Below are 19397 nucleotides of genomic sequence, written 5' to 3' on the forward strand. Positions count from 1 at the left end.
AATTCAAAACTACGCATAAGTATATGTGCAAATATGTACAGTAGACGGTCTTGCGAACATAAATTAAAGACTTATTTTATTTTGAATTTACGTAACACGATGACGTCACTGTCTATAGGTACATCCATATATCTTTGTTCCGTGTTCGTTCGTTTTGCTTGGAAACGTACATATTTTAATTTCTTAGTGTTTTATTTCTTTACGTAATTGTTTCTTGGACGTACTATTTGTGTTTCTTGTATTTTCAGTTCTGACTATCTTCGGTACGAGCGTGTACGGCGGTGCGGTGATCGCGACATCCCTCGACTACTTCTTTGAACGAATGATGATGCTGAAGTGGGTCAGTACAGTTTTATGCATTATTTACTTGTTAAGTACCCCTCTTTAGTACGTCTGACGGACTAATGATAGTGCCGTTGATCGTTTAGAATTACAGCAGTTATTTACAGACGTTTATATTGATGCCGTTCTTCTTTTAATACTATAACTTGGATATTTTCGGGGAATATTTTAAGCCAACATTTTACTTTTCTTCGTAAAATTAAATGAATGCCCGTGCGTTGCCGACACACGTTTCGTAATGATAATTTCTAGGGTGATGTAAGTTATAGTAAGTGTGGGTGTGAAGAAATATGCATGTGATCTTCCCACGAATTTACGCCTGAGTTAATTAACATTAAAAGAAAATACTCTATTATGTAGAAAGCTTTTGTATAAAGGAATAGGTTTCTATTGTGATCAGTGCGTCATACTTGCATTGCCTTGTGTAGTGTTCTAACGCGCGCTGATCTAAGTGGGACGCCTCGCGGAAATTCAATCAGCGTCCCTTATATGACACTGTGTGAAAACATTCGCGTATTATATACAATGAAATTATTTATATATGATTTTATATCATGCCGTGTAAAGACTTCTTCTCGTTCAGTGATTTTAACATTGATCACCGAACTATCTCACGATTTGAGATTCCCATATTTTGAGTCCAGGTTTCCTCATGATGTTTTTCTTACAATAGGTAATAATGAAAGTACGTTGGGATCGAACCTACATATAGGTCATAAAAATCTATACAAAGAACCACAAGGCCACTACGATGTTATTGACAATCCACAATTAAAATTAATTGCTTTTCATTTATTCACAATAACATTTATATTGTTGTCTCGAACGCTTAATAATTATTAATTAACATTCATACTTTCGCTACACAATTAATAGTTTCCGTACGTTAATTGGTAGAAAACTCTACTTGGACGCTTACATTTGTCGTCGATGAATATTCCATATTTATCGATTCAAATGCTGCATTGGTTTAACGTATTGTTTCATTTACATCGATGCATCAAAAATGTAACGGATACTGACCCCAGTGTGTCAGTCAGTGCTTCTACTTGAACCATGAATAACTTAAACAGGTTGAAAGAGTTGTGGTTTAAAGTAGGAAATCTAGGTTGGATATAATTGTACGATTGATTTACGATGACTGTATGTTTGTTCGTTGTGGCGTTTCTTTTTATATCTCAGTGTCTTTATCGAAGTTGTAGTTTTGATTTTTTATTGATACTACTTGAATTTGTTTTGTAGTTTTATTATGACCTCTTTCATTTGGACGAGAACGTTTCATTTATTGTTTGCTTTTCTATAGTAACATTGTCTTCGTTGGACTTAGGTTATTGTTGAGAAATTTTATAGTGAAATTTTGCTTTTATAAGGAATTTGGGCGTATCGTTACATTACTATATAGTTACGGGATTCAAAGTTCTTTTTTCGCGTTGATGAATTGAAATTGATTCTTTCTGATTTAATAGACAAATCAAACTATTTCTTCCACGCCCGTGTAATTGTTATTAATTCTTGTTTGTTCAAACGATTCCTTCTAGTTTGTTCATTTTTTCACCTTCAAATCAAAGCCCTCATATCATAGTCTACAGACTTAAGTTCGCAGTTAGTTTAATTGGGCTCTTTATCGATAAGAACATTCACAAAAGCGCTGCCAATTTGAAATCGGCAAACAAATAAGTTTGATAGTCTTCAAATTGAACTATCGGCTAACTGCTTTAACTGTAGCGTTGAAAGTTACGCTCACACATCGCCAAAAGTTTGTGCAAAGCCGCAGCGCCGACTTAATTCATAGAGAATCATTTCAGAGCGGATCAAACTGTCCGCTGATGTAATAAAAAGTTTGTAGTTCATGCACTGTTGGACCTATTTCTGTAAGGATATACCAAAGGCTTTTAACTATGAAAAAAAAAATTCATAATTAAATATGAAATCTATTTAATTGAAATATCGTAGCATATTGTTTTAGGTGAAATACGAGCAACTGTAAGACTAATAACTTCGATTTTGATAGCCTGTAATTATTATTAGATTTTCTGATATTTACTTTGCTTGGACTTTGCCTTCAAAGTCCTTTTTCTATATGGAGAAGGATTAATCGTTGTCTTTTGGTGGCGACATGTCTCGAGCGCCGCGTCCATGTGAATGCTTACTACCAGTGAACCTGTAATGGGTATTTTCTGTGGCAGTTCATTGTTCTGTTAAGTAATAAAACTTTAGTTTCATTAGTATCCCAGTTTTTAAGATTCCTTACGATATAGAGATAGGTGAACACACGATATATTATAGAGATAGGTATACATATGGTTACAGGTGTAAATTTAGTGGGCGCCCAAATTTTTTTGTGGGAATTCGTTTTCTTTATTTGGGCTGCCAAGGATGCGAAAGCAAAGCGATCTTAACGCTTACGCGCAGGCTGGTTCCATGTGGCCCAAACCAGAGAGTCGTGGAAGGATTTAATTTGCTAAATGAGACAAAAAAAAACGTCGTTCTTTAGGCTATTTGTAAGAAATCTTCAGTATCGTGAGATCGACGCATAATAATTAATTATAAAGTTTCTATAAGTATAATCTCGTATAACAGCTGTGGGAGCGCGCGAAGCTGGAGCCGGCCGTGGCCCCGCCATGCCGCCTATCATGGCTGACGCTGGCCGCTTGGCCCGCCGCAGCCATCGTCGGCTTGACCGCCCAGTGCGCGCTCACCGCTACCGGCATCTACCACGAACAAAGTTTGTAGTCACTTCTGTCTTATGTGATTTACTTGGAAGGGAATTTACTGGGGAGGAAATATTGAGGAAATTGTAAAGGTTTTCAAATATGATAGACTTGGTGATTGAATTTTGAATGACTACCTTTGAGCAAAGATTTGTTAAAGAATTGTAATTGTTTAAATATGTCGAAAATTCATTTTATTGGTCGTGAGTCCTTTTATTGTCGTGACTCGTCTCTGAAGTCAGATTTTCAGTAATGTATGAAAAACTTTATAAAAGGAATCTATACTTTTTAATCTACAAACAGCTATTTTTGAAATTCCATTAGAGATGTGTCTATAAAACCAACAATCGGTTCATCACCTTCTTTTAGCGACTTTTTTTATTCCCCTCAGTCTCTGGTTCAAACCCAGTCTTTTACTACAATTTTGATGCTCTTTATGCGTGTTTATTGAAGAGCTCGATAAAATCAGCCTTCCTCAAGAACTACACTTGAACGTCGCTTATCTAAGTGTCGTACTTCATTCTTCCGGAACTGCGTGTAAAATAACATATACCTTTATTATCTCAGGTATAAGCGCTCAGAAGCGTCGACTCAAGGCTCAGCAGACTCGCCCGATCACCCGCGAACAGCGCGCCGAGATGAAGCAGCGCAAGTATCGATACCTGTACCAAGTGCGCACCGCCCACGGAGATGTCATCTCACAGGTACTTACATATGTTATAGGAATCTTAGTAAAGGAAAAATGGGGACAGGTGACCATCCTTGTCATAACGAGTTCCACCGTGTTTCGGAAGGCACGTTAAATTGTGGGTCCAGGCAGTCAGAAGTTTGAAAGTCTGACAACCAGTCTAAACGTGTTATCGTACTGCCTAGGTAACTGGGTTGAGGAATTCAGATAGGCAGTCGCCCTTGTAAAACGCTGGTACGTCAGCCTAGAAGCCGACCCCAACATAGTTGGGGAAAGGCTATTCCGATGATGAATTAAAATACTGTCGAAACCTTACCCTCCACCGATCTGTGATTGAATAAATCATCATTGAAGCCAAAAACACAACTTAAATCCCCAAAAACGTTTTCCAGTCATAAGTCAGACTCTTGAAACCTTTCACCTTCCCCTCCACCAATCTGTGAATAAGTCATCACTGAAACAAAAAAGTAAAAAATACTACTTGAAATTCAAAAACGTTTTCCAGACGTACTTCAAAGACTCCTTTTTTATAATAGACGTACTTTAAAGACTCCTTGTCACCTTCCCCTCCTGTGAATAAATCATCACTGAAACCAGAAAAAGTAAAAATTACAACGTGTAATACAAACACCTATTCCTCTTGAAACCTTACTCGTTACCGAAGTGAAAGTGTGAAAATAAAAAGGGAATAATACAACTTTAATCCGAAAACCGTGTTCCAGTACCATACTTCAAGGACTCTTGAAACCTTCCCTTCCACCGATCACCGTCATTAAATCATAGGTACAAAATCATACAACTTAAGTCTGAACACCATGTTTCAGTCATACGTCCAGGCTCTGCAGAAGAAGGCCCAGTGCGGCAACTGGAGCGTGAGTGGCGGCGGTGGCGGCGGCGGCGGCGAGTGCAGCACCCTGCAGAGCGACTCCACGCACCTGACCGTACTCGCCGGCTCCGAGCACGCGCCCCCCACCGACTCCGACGATGACCTCAACCAGATCCGGGTAGCGCATTGAATTGGTATATATTAATTGCTCTTTGGGGGACAAAGCACTAACATTCATCATTCAAACAGAAAAATACCAGTGGAGTGGGGATAGGGCATTCTCATAGATACTTCCTTCAGTAAAAACAATTAATCCATTTTTCACCTAAAAATAATAATATCTCATGATAAGGGATTTCAGTTTGGTCCATAATCAGGACTATCTCGATTAAAACAAGTGTGGAATCAGGAATCAAGAACAGGAATCTAATGTCTTTACTAAACTTCGAAAAACACCAGTGGAGTGGGGATAGGGGCATTTTCATAGATAAGTCGCTCAGTAAAAACAATTCATTCATATTATAATAATATCTCATGATTAGGGACTTCGGTTTGGTCCACAATCAGAACTATCTCGATTAAAATGAGAAATCAGGAACAATTAATCAAATGTCTTTATTAGAAGAATGTGGGATAGACGGGGCGGTAGTTCCTTACAAAACAACTTGTTGATGCACAGTTTTGCTTCTTGGCGGTGCAACAAGTTTCAAATCATAGTTATATATATTATAGTCACATGGTAAAAAACCATTTTAAACCTACTTTTTCATTTTTTTTTCTCTGGTGCATTATAATGATTTCCAAAGTTCTTGTTATTTACGATATCATCGCATGCCATCAGGACGACATGGCGAAAGTCTATCGACTAAATGTTACCGAACCAATCCTAACCCTTCCTCGGAGTATATTTTCTCTCGGAACCAATCGATATGCGAGTCCACATAGTCCTTCTTCATCTGAAAAACGCTTATTAACTCGGTCAAATGATCAGCTCACTTCTTATTACCGCCTTTCTTCTTAAAACCTACTCCAGGACGAAATAACATATGAGGGAGCACATATTATAGGGATCATTTAAATGCCATACCTCCTGGCAATTGCATAGGACATCATTAACACATCCATTTTTTTATTATACATTAGCGTATTATTGTCAAAAGACTCATTTTTAATTTTGTTTCAGAATGACATCATTGAAGAGTAAAAGGCAGATGGTGGATCGTATTGATTTTCTTTCTATTTACCCAGTATTATTGTAAGAGGAATCTACTCATAAAATTATTACATATTAGTCTCTATCATTATTAGTAATCGTATATTTGTATTAATGTGGATTATTATTGTATTATGATTATTATTTTTAAAGAATTGTGCATGGGTATGTGACGGAGTTCAAGGCCTACATTTATTTATTGCCAAATAAGTTAGTTTTAAGTATATTTTCGTGTCAATTTAAAGATGACATTTTAGATGAATTTATGAAACAGGAAACGGACCCGTCTCTTTCTATTGGACTTTGAAACATAAAATGAATGCTGAACATTCCAAAGTTAGTTGAATATATAAGTTAGTGTTTAAGGATTATTTATTTAGTTTTTAATTTGACGCAAATTGCGAGATATTTTAGCGGTTCCCCGATATCCGAAACCACTGCCATCACTCGTCCTTCTTACTTGGTCTTGGACTCCATGCGACGTGGTTGTATTAATTTGTAATAGATATTTTATTTAAACATTTCTAACCATACTACAGTACGACGGTTTCGTGTGTTGGAACCAACATTGGCCTTAATGTCCAACGCAGTTGGTGCACAAACGTTGGCACAATTACTGGTCTGAAAAACATGTAAGACGATCCCGGTGAATCTGGACCTACGGGCAAGCAAGTCAAAACTGACATCGATTGGTTATTAGAAAACTGAATCTAAATATAATTATATATGTACTCTCCTCTGATAACATCACAATCGAATTATATCAGTCGATGGTTTTTTGAGTACAATAGACGCGAAGTACTGCAACGCTGTTGGCTTAGCTATAGGAACAGCACCAAAAAAATGATAGTCATCACAAACATAGAATAGTTGAGCATCACAAGACATATTTACAGAGGGCTCTAGAGTGTAGAACGTCGACCCTGTTGACTGTTACCCCGTCGAACATTCCCTGTCGACTATCAAACTTCTTGCCAAACCCTCCCTCTCTGTGACAGAACATGGAATTCGCTTCAAATGTCCATTTAAACTATTTATATGCATTTCAATGTGAAACTTTTAGAGCACAATGCGATTTGGATGTGATGAACGGGTAAACTCTTATGAAGAGTCTAGACTTAAGTTAGATTACTGATATAACTAAAAACGTATAAGTAGAAAACGAATTTCTTATAAAATATATCTTGACCTACGTTTGTGTACTATTAGTTCTTTTGTTTGTTCGGAAAAGCCTTTGACGGCAATGCGAAGCATGCAGTAATGTTGTTTTGTTGTAAAAGAAAATGTTCTAGGTTATTTTGTTAGGATTTGTTGATCGTTTGAGCGTAAACAAGCACAAGGAGTATTTCTAAAGCAAGTTGTTCGAAACACGTTAAATCGTGTTTTCGTCCAGAATGCTTGTCCGAACAAATTGCTCAAAGCAAAAAAGCGTTGCATTAGATCTGCTCAAATGATCAGCTGTCGATATTTTACATTCTATGCGCAGTGTGATAATTTATTTTTGGCCAAAGTTTATTTTAGTTACATGGCTTCAAGCATAAGTTTTTATTTTTATCTTGCTTGTTATTCTACTATATTTCGTCTCGTATTATAATACGCATGTTATGATAAACAGGTATTTAATATTAACTGTGGTTTAAAATATGTGTAACGATTAATATCGATGTACTGATGTGAAAATGTTTTAGTGATCATAATTAAGTAGCACTTCAACGTATTTTGTTAGGAGGTTCGAAACCAGATTCAAAATGAAACAATCCTAAAGAAAATAAACATTCCGATGACAAAAAATTGACAAGTAAGAAAAAAAACAGTAAAATTCGTTTTTAAAAAACGTGTATTCAAGAATAACTCGTCCGTCTAAAGAAGACTAGATTTGTAGACATTTTAATGAATACGACAAGACATTGTGACTGGCAGCTTATAAAGGACTTTTCGAAAAAAAAATATGACTTCAAATAATATGTATTCTGGTTTCAAACCCTCTGTGTTTAGATCGCTTGACTAGGTCAAGTGAGTTAGTTTCGTGGCAGGTAAGTGTATATATCGTAGGTCATCAAGTAGGATTTATATAACCTTAGGGATACGTGGCGCGTTTAAGAGATACTATTATACTTTTTCCTTCTTTCTCTTTAAACATAGCCCACTTGAACGCTCAATTTCTAGTCTTTATTTTTTATTTCATGTCAAAAGTACGACTGTAACATTGTTATCCGTTATCCTTTTCAGACATACTTTATTGAGATTTTATCCAACGCATGGTTAATTTTTAATTTGCATAATTTATTAAATATTTGTTTTTTTTTGTTTTCATAAAGTTTGTACCTAATTTATTCCACTTTTTAATGATACAATTATTTTATTTCTGTTATGTTTTGAGTAATATAATTTTGTAATCAACATTCTATCTTTCATATAAGTTTTGTTTTATTTTTTTTCCTCACCCACGCAATTCAACGTATACCTTATATCACCGTGTAACATGCCATTTTAAAATTAATACTGTATGTTGTAACCCAAATGAACTGTAGTCTTCACTTTAATCTTTTGACCACCGCAACCAACCAGTGACGACAATTGATTACGTCAACCTGTGACGTGATGTTTCATGTTTCAAGTATTAGTCACTGAGGTTAATAAAAAAATACAATTTCAATTCCATAAAAAATAAGGTGTTTACGATATCAGAGTTATGTGTCGTTGCTTTTAGTGTAGTGAATGATGTAGTAGCCTCAACTCAGTAGCGGTCAAAAGGTTAAACATTATACCTTATACATGTTTGAAATAGATGCATATATCCCTAAATAGTTTTAAGTAAGAACTTCCCGTCTCGTCAGTTAGTATCACCGTACTAAATGTACAACGTTAAGCTGTCCTTGAAACCATTCTTGTGGTTCTGCTCATCTCTCGCTCTACCTACCACCTAGTCTAATCGGAATCAGACTCATCAGTGGCCTCTCAAATTCGAATCATCTCATATAAATATAAATAATTCTGATCGCTGATTTGAAAACGAACACTGCCGATATATGAACATTAACTAGAGACGATTGCGAATCGATCTTAAATGCACATAGAATAATGAGCACAAGTATTTAATATACACAGTTAAATCTGACGTCTAAATTTTATAGTTCAGTTTACGAGTTCTACATAAGTCTGTAAATAAGTTTAAGATTGCACGTGTTGGCGTGCCTAGCCTTAATAGGTACCAGCCTGAACCATCCGTTCTATATAGCCCGATATTTACAAGTGCAGTTTTCTTTGAGTACTCGAGCCTAATCAGCTAGGTCGCTAGGTTAAGCTATGTAGGTAAGTTACCGCATAGATGAGTTTGGTGTCGGAATTTGATTTACACTATGATACGTAATTCATATAATTATACCTATGTGCGTTGCTCCCTTTATGAGGAGCAGCCACTGACTAATCTTGATGTAAGTTCAAGTTTACTACAGCAACCAATGCTCGGTGGTGCCGCTCAACTTCACAACAACAACGATTCCATATTGGTGTCGCTCAATTTTACCACAATGGCAACCAATGGATGGTTGTGGCGCTCAACTTTATCACGGCAACCAGCTCGCACACTTTAATTTAAGCGAGTATTCGAAGTAAAGAGTCATAGTGTTAATCAAGTTTAATGTAGATTCAAGTAGTTAACACAACAGTAAGGGTAAAGGATAGTGTCGCTAATATAGGGTCCACAACACAGCGTAGCTTGGGCACCAGACTCATAGGAGGTAAAGTGCGACGAGATTCATCTCGGACGTCTTTTTGCGACAAGTTTCATTCAGTTTTCGTTATTGATTTTCAGCATTATGAGTCGTTGTATTTCAACGTAAAATTGACGTGGAATATGTTATACCTATATGTTTTATTTCATGTTGTGTTAGATTCATAAAGTATTATTTAAATCCAGAAGCAGAAATGCTCATATATATCGGAAACTAAGTTTCAATTTAAATCTTGTCAAAAAGATGACCGAGAAGACATCGTTCACATTGAGCTCACCGCTGGACTTAATGATAGAAATTAACACGTAATGCTATTTTTGTACTTAAGGAGAAAAGACGGATCAACAGTTATAAAATATAATAAATTCGGGCAATCAATGTCAGGTCTACAGGATACAAACTGTTTTCGTTGATTGTACCTATCATTTATTAATTGGAGAAATGAGATTTTGATGAAATTATATTTGAGTTTATTTAATTCAAGCGAGTTGATATACTTCAATAGAAGGAGGGACCCTGTGTGGGCTACTGAACGAAAATCTTCATTCATTTAAAACTGATCTCAAATCTCACCTCGTTTGGCTCAAGCGTTATTCTAAAGACTTCAAACGTAGACTCTTTCAGTGTTATTCGTGGTGTAAAATTATCAATATAATTGTCTAGCTTATACAACCCAATCCGGTCCAATATACGTCTGGATTCATTTCTATTCGATGTTTAATAGTAGATAGGTGTCGTAGTAATCAAATGTTTGTATAAAATTCTGTATTCGGCTTACGCCGGCTAATTATAAGCAGATGTCGTAGTTATTAACAAAATTATTCTAAATGGTATTGTTTCTTCTTCTTTTTGACACTTGTCTAGTGCAGCCGGTGATATTGATAAGTACTTGAAGTTTTTAATATCCCATACTTCGGGGGATCCGGGCTCAACAGATTATGAGGATGCAAAATTGTACGTCTTGCATCTGAATTAGATGCTCAAAGCTTTTCTGGCTTGTCCAAAAAGCTAACAAATGTTTCAACTTATTTATTTATCAAAATCGCCCGGCTAGACTTTAAACTATGACTTTAAAGGCAAGAAAGTCTCGTGGAGCAATGAATTCGGAACAAAATTAGAAATGTAAAGACGTTGCGTCGTACTATAGCGTAGGATGGAGAAATTGAATGTGGTACCTTGTAAGCTGAATAACTTTGTAAAGTAACTGTTTGCATAAGTATGAGATTTATCCGCTAGTTTAGGGATGGGATTGTCCCTAAATGCCTGCAACACAAGCTGTAGGCATATTGCAGGGAAATTCGTCGTTGCATTGGACTGGAGAAACTATTGCTCCGGACAATTGATAATGGGTTTCAAGTTTAAACATGCAAAGTTATTTATCTACAAAGAAGATATGATTGTGATTGAAACGGGTGAACTATTCGGTCTTAAAAGAGAATGTCTGACGATAATAAGAGTAAGAGTAAAATGGAGTTAGTCATAGATATTTTTGGACGAACGTCCCTTCTTGCCAAAACTGTATTGTAAGAACGTTATTTTAATAAATAATTTGTTGTCATCTCACAAGTAATTGTTGTTTTATTTCACATTTCCCAAAAATACCTCGTAAATAAAACTATCCTTTGCTTTATATTCTTAAACAATTTATTTATATAACAACACTTTGGTTTAATTTTATATATCGTATAATTTACAGCATCAGTTTTTATGTTAGGTATATTAAATCTCTTAACCTTGCCTACATAAGTTACCATATAATACATTCATTAATCAAGTTTATTATATTAATAATAGGTACTATTGTTCTACATAATCCAATAATGTGTACTAAATAATACTAATTTAAATATTCGGTGTTAACTTCATAAATACAGTGCACTATACTGTTATTCAATAAAGAACCCTATTTTCACGTAGTACGTACGTTTCAATCACATTTATCATAGAAATTTCGTTTTGTTTATTTTTAAAACAACGTACCTACTCAACATTCCTTTGATGCATAAATTCAATATAAAAGTTAAATTCAACAAAACATAAAGGCCTTTCAGAATTTTAGCGTGGACAGTGCAACTGATTTACAATAATTTACTTTATACAATCACATACAAAAATAACAACCTTTTTATAATTCAATTACAGCGTTAAGTTTGCGCAATAACATTTAACAATAGTATTCAATTTTAGCTATCTTCTATTTACAAATCGTATTCTTCTTTTGATAGAAAACAATTAACACATTTTCATTCAAACTTGATTAATTGGTTTTGAGTTGTCAATTACTCTTCAAAACATGTCGAAACTTCATTTTAATTCATTGAATATTTCTTGCATGTACACAAATCAACGCACCAACACCGATTCTCATTTCAGAATAAACTGCATGACTTATTATTACAATTTCATCGAGTATGCATTCTTAAGGCGTTACACAGACAGTGGAAAAGTGTTTGATTTACTCATATTACCATGCTTGCGAACTAGTTGCCGTAGGTCAGATGACCGCGACAACCAATCAATCTTAGGTCGGGAGTTCGCATTTAAGCTGACCGCGGCAACCAAAATTATCAGAAGTGATCGTTCGTGTATCGTCTGCAATTCATTCACACATGCACAAAATCATACAAGCTTCTCCGCTTTACTAACACGTATATTTTGTCTTGAAACTTTATTCTCAGTTCGCATTCATTGAAACGAGCCATCGGAATTATATGCAGGTTGTGATCTCTTCGACGTACGAGGAAGGGAAGATTCCGTAGATGCCGTTGAGGTCGCCGCTCCACCAGCCATCGTCCTGCTTCTCATGAATGTCTATAATGTCGCCTGAAAATGTTCAGATTTTCAGGAATGTATAAATTAAAGGTATGTTTTTGATAAAAATATAACAATTTTAAAAGTAATACATTAAAAAAAAATTCAAAACCCACGTTTATGACCATTCAAATTTGATCTAAATCGGTCCAGCCGTTTTTATAGTTGTAAATTACATTGTCGTCGAGTTTGAAGCGACCCTGAAAATGTTTGCTTGCTAGCTCATCAGGAAGAGCCTCAAATTGAGTTGCAAAAATCTAACGGGAACGAGAAACAAATAAGAAAGTGAGTGTATAAAAACGTGGGAAAAATGCAATGGGCAATTCTTATTTATTTACACAATATCTTAAAGAATCTTTTTTTAGGCTAAAAACAAGTTGCAGAAACATAAATTATCGCTCAGCATAATATATTATGTTGAAAGCACTACGGTAAAAATCTTTTAGCAAAACGAGGACACCAAAAACTATAAACTAATAACCAGGTAAGAAGCTACATCATTTCATTACAATCAAGTAAGAAGTGCAGTATTTTCCTACATATTCCTTTACGTTTCTATGTCATCTAATTAAAATCACGACTGACGTATACCCATTGTGATTTAAGTTTAGGCCTTGAGATTGTAGTTAGCACTTCAACACATTTTCCCAATTTAGCTATCGGAAGTAATACTGAATATAATAAATTTATACATGGAAGGTCTTTGACCTTTGTCCTTTGACCTTTCCCGTTTACCGAAGTCGGCCTTAAGCGCGGGGACCACTTGGCAAGAAATGGCGAAGGAACTTTAAAACAAGGGGCGGCCTTTGCCCAGCATTGGAGCCATAGACAGTCATTATAGAAATTAGTAGGTATAGTTGTCGTAGAAGTTGACCTTACCTGGTGATAAATTGAGCTCATCATTCAATCTAGCCTCGTAGGTATAAAGAGCCCGACACTTTCCAAGGGACGGTGTCTGCGCAGCAATGTCTCCATTTTCGCTCTTTATAATATCAGTCAAATCCGTTGAACTATCACTTTGCGACGAAAACTCATCTGAAATAATACAATGTTATTAATAGATCAAATTCTGTACAACGGAACGAAGAAAACAAATGATCGTCATATACTTAAGAGCTCGTTTTGACCGTCAAAACTAGTCATTGAACCTAGGTGTCGTGTTTCCAATGCGATTACCATTCCCCTCTTTACAACTTCATCCTTTTTCATGGCTGGACGGTTCGTTTTGTTTTTGTTTAAGCCCGTTGGATATAATATTTCTTTACACCGCAACGTGACACCGACTTACAACTTTCCTTTCAGTTTCGATACTGCTTGTTTGACAGAAATATTTCTCCAAGTGGTAAATCTGATTCAATCTCTCAAATGTATTGAACTAACAAGTCCCTGGTCAGAGTTTAATTCTACGATATAAAATTGTCTATTTGTCGATTGTCCCTTTATTGCAAAAACCTTCCATTAGGAAATGTTTCTATGGAACTTACCAAAATCACTATCCTGTTGGTTGGACAGCCCGTCTCCAGCGCCGCGCTCGCTCCAGTCTAGCGGGCTCTCCGGTGGATGCGGCGCTTCCAACGGCTGAGTCTGCAGTGTCGGCGTTGGAAGGTCCACAACAGGAGTAGCTGGGGCACTCTTGTGTTCCGTATTTCTTCTAAACGATAGATGCTCTATCCTCAGTTTGCTCGAGGCTCTGCTCATGATGGAGTCTCTCCGCTCCCTCTCCTCGCCGCCACTGACGCTCTTTGTTAAGGCACTGTAGTTTGGTTGCAGGTTTTTGTTCACCTCGTTTTGGTAGTCTGCTTGGAGCCATGGGGGGACCTGGAATTCGTCAACAAAGTAAATTTATAAATTAACAGCTCACCGACAGGATAATGACACAAAACGAGTCAATTTAAGACTTAATTAACTCTTAACTCTGGACGACTCTTACTCATCCATCTTATTGCATCATATAATCTTTTTGCATCCAATCCAAAATTACAAACTATGTCGGATCCGAATGGAAGCTGAATTTTTAGGAGTTAAATGGAAATTATGTAACTTACTTTAAGTATACTCTGTTGAAGTCCTTGCTTGTCCCGTATGATCTGTATATGCGCGGCCAGAGGATGCTGCACTGGCGGTCTGCTGTCTAGCTCGTTCAGGCTGGCCGTTATCTTGTACCTCACCGCCTCTAAGTAAGTCAGCATGCTTCTCATCTAAACAAAACATTCGTACATCTTACACATGCTGCTTATTTATATCTAGTCCTATGGAAACATGTAGAATGCATCTGCCTTTACCCATGGAGATTTTTGGAGGAATAGAAACTAACGTGACTGATCAAATATGGGATAAATGCTTCTACAAGACATGCGATTTCCTAAGTTGTTCCAAAGTTCCTGGCTTGTGGACCGACATTTGTATTTTCAGGCTATTTGACCTACCCGCCGTGGGACAGTTATTCCCACGGGAGCAGTTCCTGGACTGCTATTAGGCACGTCCCCAGGTGGTGGATAGGGCATAGTGCAGTACCGGGTTTAACCCGGCGCGGACCAAAACCGGGGGTCTTGGGCGTACCGCTACGTCCCATCATGGGGCGGGCAAACGGCCAGTGTTTTCCTTTTCTTCCTTCCCATCCTTAAAGGGCAGATTGCTCTATCCCTTTCTAGTCCTACCCATAAGTTACATTTTCTGTTTCCGGTGGAGGAAACCGCCTGCAAAAACCGAGGGGAGTCTACGACTTGTTTTGTGAATCAGACGGCCATGAGAAAGGCAATCGATTTTGATTGCGGCCCGCTGGCGCCTCGGAAATATTCCGGGTAGCAGCAACGGATGTGCTGCTGTGTGGTGACTGCTGAGGTCAACGCCCGCCAACCCGTTAACCTGCAACGATAAGTCGGGTGGACCTTACGGAGGCACGGAGGCCTGACCTCAATCGTTTGGGCCGCGAGAAAGGAAACCTCTGAAAAAACCGCTAATCCCAAACTGCGAAGCACGGCAAGGGATGAATGGCTGGAGGGAATCCAGTCACTAGTACCAATCCCCGACGAGGCACCAGTCGACACCTCGAAGGGTAACAATAGGCTTTTCCCGGGCAGCGGTTCCTGTGCCCGGGAATGACGTTTCTTTCTCCTACACTCGTGGGAACACTATGGGTAATTTATATAAAAACAAAAGGATACGCCCTGACACCCACAACAGTGGGTGACGATGACGTTGTGTCCCACTCATCGGACGGGGTGGATAATGATGCTCAGCATATCAAGTGGGAGTCGGAATTGTCCGTCGACTAAATATTGGCGACAAACAAAGAAACGCAAGGCTGAGGGTGAGCCTAGTTTTTGGGCATCGAGTGGGGACAAGGCGAATGAGAGAACCGGTGCCAAGCGGTTTCATTCTTAGTTATGCCGCAGGTGTCTACGGAAAAAAGGATCAATGTTCTCTCGATCGCCACTTTCGAAATCGGTCATTGAACAGATGACCGGCGGCGACATAGAGCAGAGAGTCCAGGAAGCCGTGACTTCTATAAAGTCTATGCCGAAGGTGCTAAAAGGCACAAGCCAGGGAGCCTTAAAGGCCTTTATCGAAGACGTCACGAAGGCGCTTCTCCAGCGGTCGGTGACCGAGGAGGTTAACCGGTTGCAGAAGGAAAATGAGCAGCTCAAAGCTCAGACTAATTACTTACGAGACGATGTAAAGGAAATAAGAAAGAAGAAACCTTAAGCTTGAGAAAGCACGATTGCCGCCCCCTTGTCCACAAATGCAAGGGAAGCGCAGGAGCCACAGCAGGTCACCGCAACATAATTATGCTGCAAAAGCGGCAAAGATATTGCCAAAAAATCGACCTCCAAGACGGCAGAGAAGATAACTCCGTCGACTCAGACGACGCAGACAAAGTTAGCGCAAACGCGCCTGCAGACATAAGAAAAAGGCATGTTCATCCCCTCCGCATTGCCCTGTATGTGACAAGGAAGGTCAATCTGGTGACCATTCAGTCGGCAGTAAGGCCTGTAATGTTATTAGAAACACTATACAGAAGAGAACGTCAGAAAAGGTAACGGCGCCAGACAGTAGAAGGACAGACATGGATACTGACACCCAGTAATGGATGTTAAAATACTGCAATCGAATATCAACCATTCTGCCAGAGCACAAGACCTACTGATGCATAGCATGGCAGATTGGTTGATAAACATTATTGTTGTGGCCGAACCGTACTATGTTCCACCCGGGAACAACTGGGCGGGGGACGAAGAAGGTTTGGTCGCTATAATTTCTTCGGGTTTTCCATTTATGGGGAATATCTCTTCAGGGGTTTTGTCGCTGCCCACATAGGGTATCTGTTAGTTGTAGGGGTGTATTTTTCACCAAACAAATCAATAGCAGAGTTTGCAGATTTTCTTGGTCCGATTGGGTCATTTTTAGGTGTCAACCAATCTCGGCCCGTTATAGTCGCCGAAGACTTTAATACAAAATCTTCTGCGTGGGGTTTCCCCCGTCACAAGGGCAAGGGGAAGGCTAGTTCAGGAATGGGCTCTTGAATTTGGCTTAGCTCTACTCAACCGGGGTAATGTGCTGACATGCGTGCGGTATAATGGTGGCTCCATTGTAGACCTTTCATTAGCAGGCCCTGTCATCAGTCGACGCATAACAAACTGGAGGGTCGTGGAAGTGCCGGAAACATTATAGGATCACTTTTCGAAAATCAAATCATTCCACTGCTCGAAACCGCCGGCAAACAATAGGACACAACGAAGGTCCACGATGGGCATCAAAAAAGCTTAATCGGGAGCTTTTGGAAGAAACTGCCGTGGTGCTGGATTGGGCTACTCCGGTTCACAATGATGTCATTGACATAGAAGATAAGGCAGTGCAGTTCCGACATGCACTTACGCGATTATGCGACGCAGCGATGCCACGCATACGTCATCGTCGACCAACAAAGCGACAAGTGCACTGGTGGTCACAGGAGATCGCTTTATTATACAACATCTATACTACTGCAAAGAAGACTCTACAGCTCACAATAACAGTTGCGAAAGCCCGAGCGCGAGAGGAGCTTCTAGCCATCTTAGATCGGAACACCTTACCGCATGGTCAGGGGTAAACTTCGTCCTTGGACTCCGCCACTGACACTAGGCATGGCTTCGCAGCTACTCCGAGAGGTTGTGTCTGCTCTGTTCCCCGAAACCGATCCTGATTTTACTCCTCCACCTGTTGCAGACGCACTTGCCCAAACGGCAGTCGATTCCGGTGAAAGTTGTCTGGAGGTTACGGAATAAGAACTGCAGTCAGCATCCGATAGGCTTAGGGTTAAGAACACAGCTCCCGGACTAGATGGCATTCGAGATAGAGCCCTTGTGATAGCCTAAAAGACATTAGGTCCTCGCTTCCTGAGGCTCTTTTCAGCCTGTCTGCAGCAGGGCCGCTTCCCAAAAATCTGGAAGTCGGAAAATCTGGTCCTAATACGAAAGGAAAGGCGTTCAGCCGATTCACGATCAGCATGTTGCTGAATAAGGTGGCAAAAGTCTTTGAGAAAATCATAGCAGATCCAGTCGTTCATCACCTGACAAATGTGGGGTCGGATCTAAAAGACAAGCAGTTCGGTTTTCGGCATGGATGCTCTACAATAGACGCAATTTTTAAACTGCAGAGCATGGCCCATGAGGCAGTTGCACGCGACGAGGTTGTTTTGGCGGTGTCTTTGGACATCGCTAACTATTTATCGGAGAGATCCGAAATTTTCCAAAATCAGGAAGGCTGGGGTCGGCACGACGTATTGCGCGGTGTTCCACAGGGATCAAGTTCTGGGTCCGGTCCTGTGGAACATCAGCTATAATTGGGTTTGAGGCGGTGCTCTCTTGCGGGGGGTCGCATGCATCTGCTATGCAGATGACACCCTTGTTGTTGCCACTTGCCAGTGCCTGTGATTTTCGAAGCATTGCAATCTTAGCGACGGCTCGGGTCGCCCAGATCGTCGCACGTATCAGAATGTTAGGGCTGAAGCTATTTGTTTCTACAGACCGCGGAATGCTCCACCTCCAGATTTCTTTACTACGCTCGGGGGAGTAAGAATTGGTATCAAGACTACTCAAAAGTACCTGGGAATAGTTCTCGACAGCAGATGGGACTTTGGACCCCATCTACAAGCATTAACACCCAAGCTTGTCCGAACAGCGGGGGCACTATCTACTAGCTGCACTTCTGCACAAACCACAGTGCGTACTGGCCGTCAGAGTTATAAGGGGCTATCGCACAATCTCAGGGGAAGCGGCGACACGTTCCTCGCACAGACGCTGCCCTGAAGTATGAAGCTAGTGTCTTGGCTCAGCTTTATACATGGCGCCAGGTTCAAGCCCGGGGCGGCGGAACAGAGGGAACAGCTTCGAACGGCGGCCTTGACGGACTGGCTGCATAGCTTAGGAAGTCCTACCGCTGGGCACGCACTTATAGCTGCTATCCGCCCCGTCTTCTGTGTCGAAACGGACGTGAACCAACTGGTGGGTGTCACCACTGTGCTAACCCAGAAGACGACGCGAAGCATTCTTTATTAGACTGCCCAGCGTTGGAAAATGACAAACGCGACTTAGTCGCAAATCTATGCGCATGCACAACAGCCATGGTCCGAGAGAGACCGCTTGGCTAGCGGTTGCCGCCTATTGTGACACCGTCATGCTAGCAAAAGAAGCTGCGGAACGCGAGCGGGAGGCGACTACAGACAACCCATCGCAGCGCAGGCGGCTTGGGTGTCGAAGATAAAACGACCTGCGACCACCGTAGGGTCGGGCCTGCGGGTAGCAGGGAGGGCACCCTGCTATCCGACCAGCTAATAGACCAAGAAGGAAACGGACGTGTCGTCCTGCACGTCCGTTCTTACGAGGAATGAAGTCCAACAGGACATAGGCCGGCCAGAGTCGCGCTGAGCATGCGCGAGTGATCCCGTGGCTCTGGCTCAGGCAGTTGAAAGGGCCTGGGGTGTTTTTACTCGGTGAGAGTCCGACATATCCTCTCGCGGTGCCCTCGGCGTGGGTTGAATTCATTAGAGTTTCACCACGGAAAAGAGGCTATTTGACCTAAGATTAAAGACTTA

General features: G+C 39.9%; 2 protein-coding genes across 6 annotated transcripts in view; one reads left to right on the forward strand and one right to left on the reverse strand.

The window, feature by feature from the left end:
- The window catches only part of LOC113495726 (transmembrane protein 198), a 30920-nt gene extending 19848 nt beyond the window's left edge, over positions 1-11072 (forward strand). For 2 of the 3 annotated variants that reach the window (XM_026874634.1, XM_026874635.1), the window contains exons 6-10: positions 249-340; positions 2923-3067; positions 3621-3757; positions 4566-4745; positions 5751-11072. In XM_026874634.1, coding sequence (XP_026730435.1) covers positions 249-340; positions 2923-3067; positions 3621-3757; positions 4566-4745; positions 5751-5771 — 575 coding nt within the window. In that variant the 3' untranslated portion in view covers positions 5772-11072. Of the gene's footprint in view, positions 1-248; positions 341-2922; positions 3068-3620; positions 3758-4565; positions 4762-5750 lie in introns of all 3 variants that reach the window. The other variant, XM_026874636.1, reaches the window with a different exon arrangement.
- Positions 11073-11135: 63 nt separating this feature from the next.
- LOC113495724 (nostrin) overlaps positions 11136-19397 on the reverse strand; it is a 69535-nt gene continuing 61273 nt past the window's right edge. For all 3 annotated transcript variants that reach the window (XM_026874628.1, XM_026874627.1, XM_026874629.1), the window contains exons 11-14: positions 14371-14523; positions 13810-14143; positions 13205-13360; positions 11136-12337 (exon numbers count right to left, since the gene is read on the reverse strand). In XM_026874628.1, the coding sequence (XP_026730429.1) occupies positions 12222-12337; positions 13205-13360; positions 13810-14143; positions 14371-14523 (759 nt within the window). In that variant the 3' untranslated portion in view covers positions 11136-12221. The remainder of the gene's footprint in view (positions 12338-13204; positions 13361-13809; positions 14144-14370; positions 14524-19397) is intronic.

This window comes from Trichoplusia ni, chromosome 7, assembly GCF_003590095.1.
Source record: "Trichoplusia ni isolate ovarian cell line Hi5 chromosome 7, tn1, whole genome shotgun sequence".
Classification (NCBI taxonomy): Eukaryota; Metazoa; Arthropoda; class Insecta; order Lepidoptera; family Noctuidae; genus Trichoplusia; species Trichoplusia ni.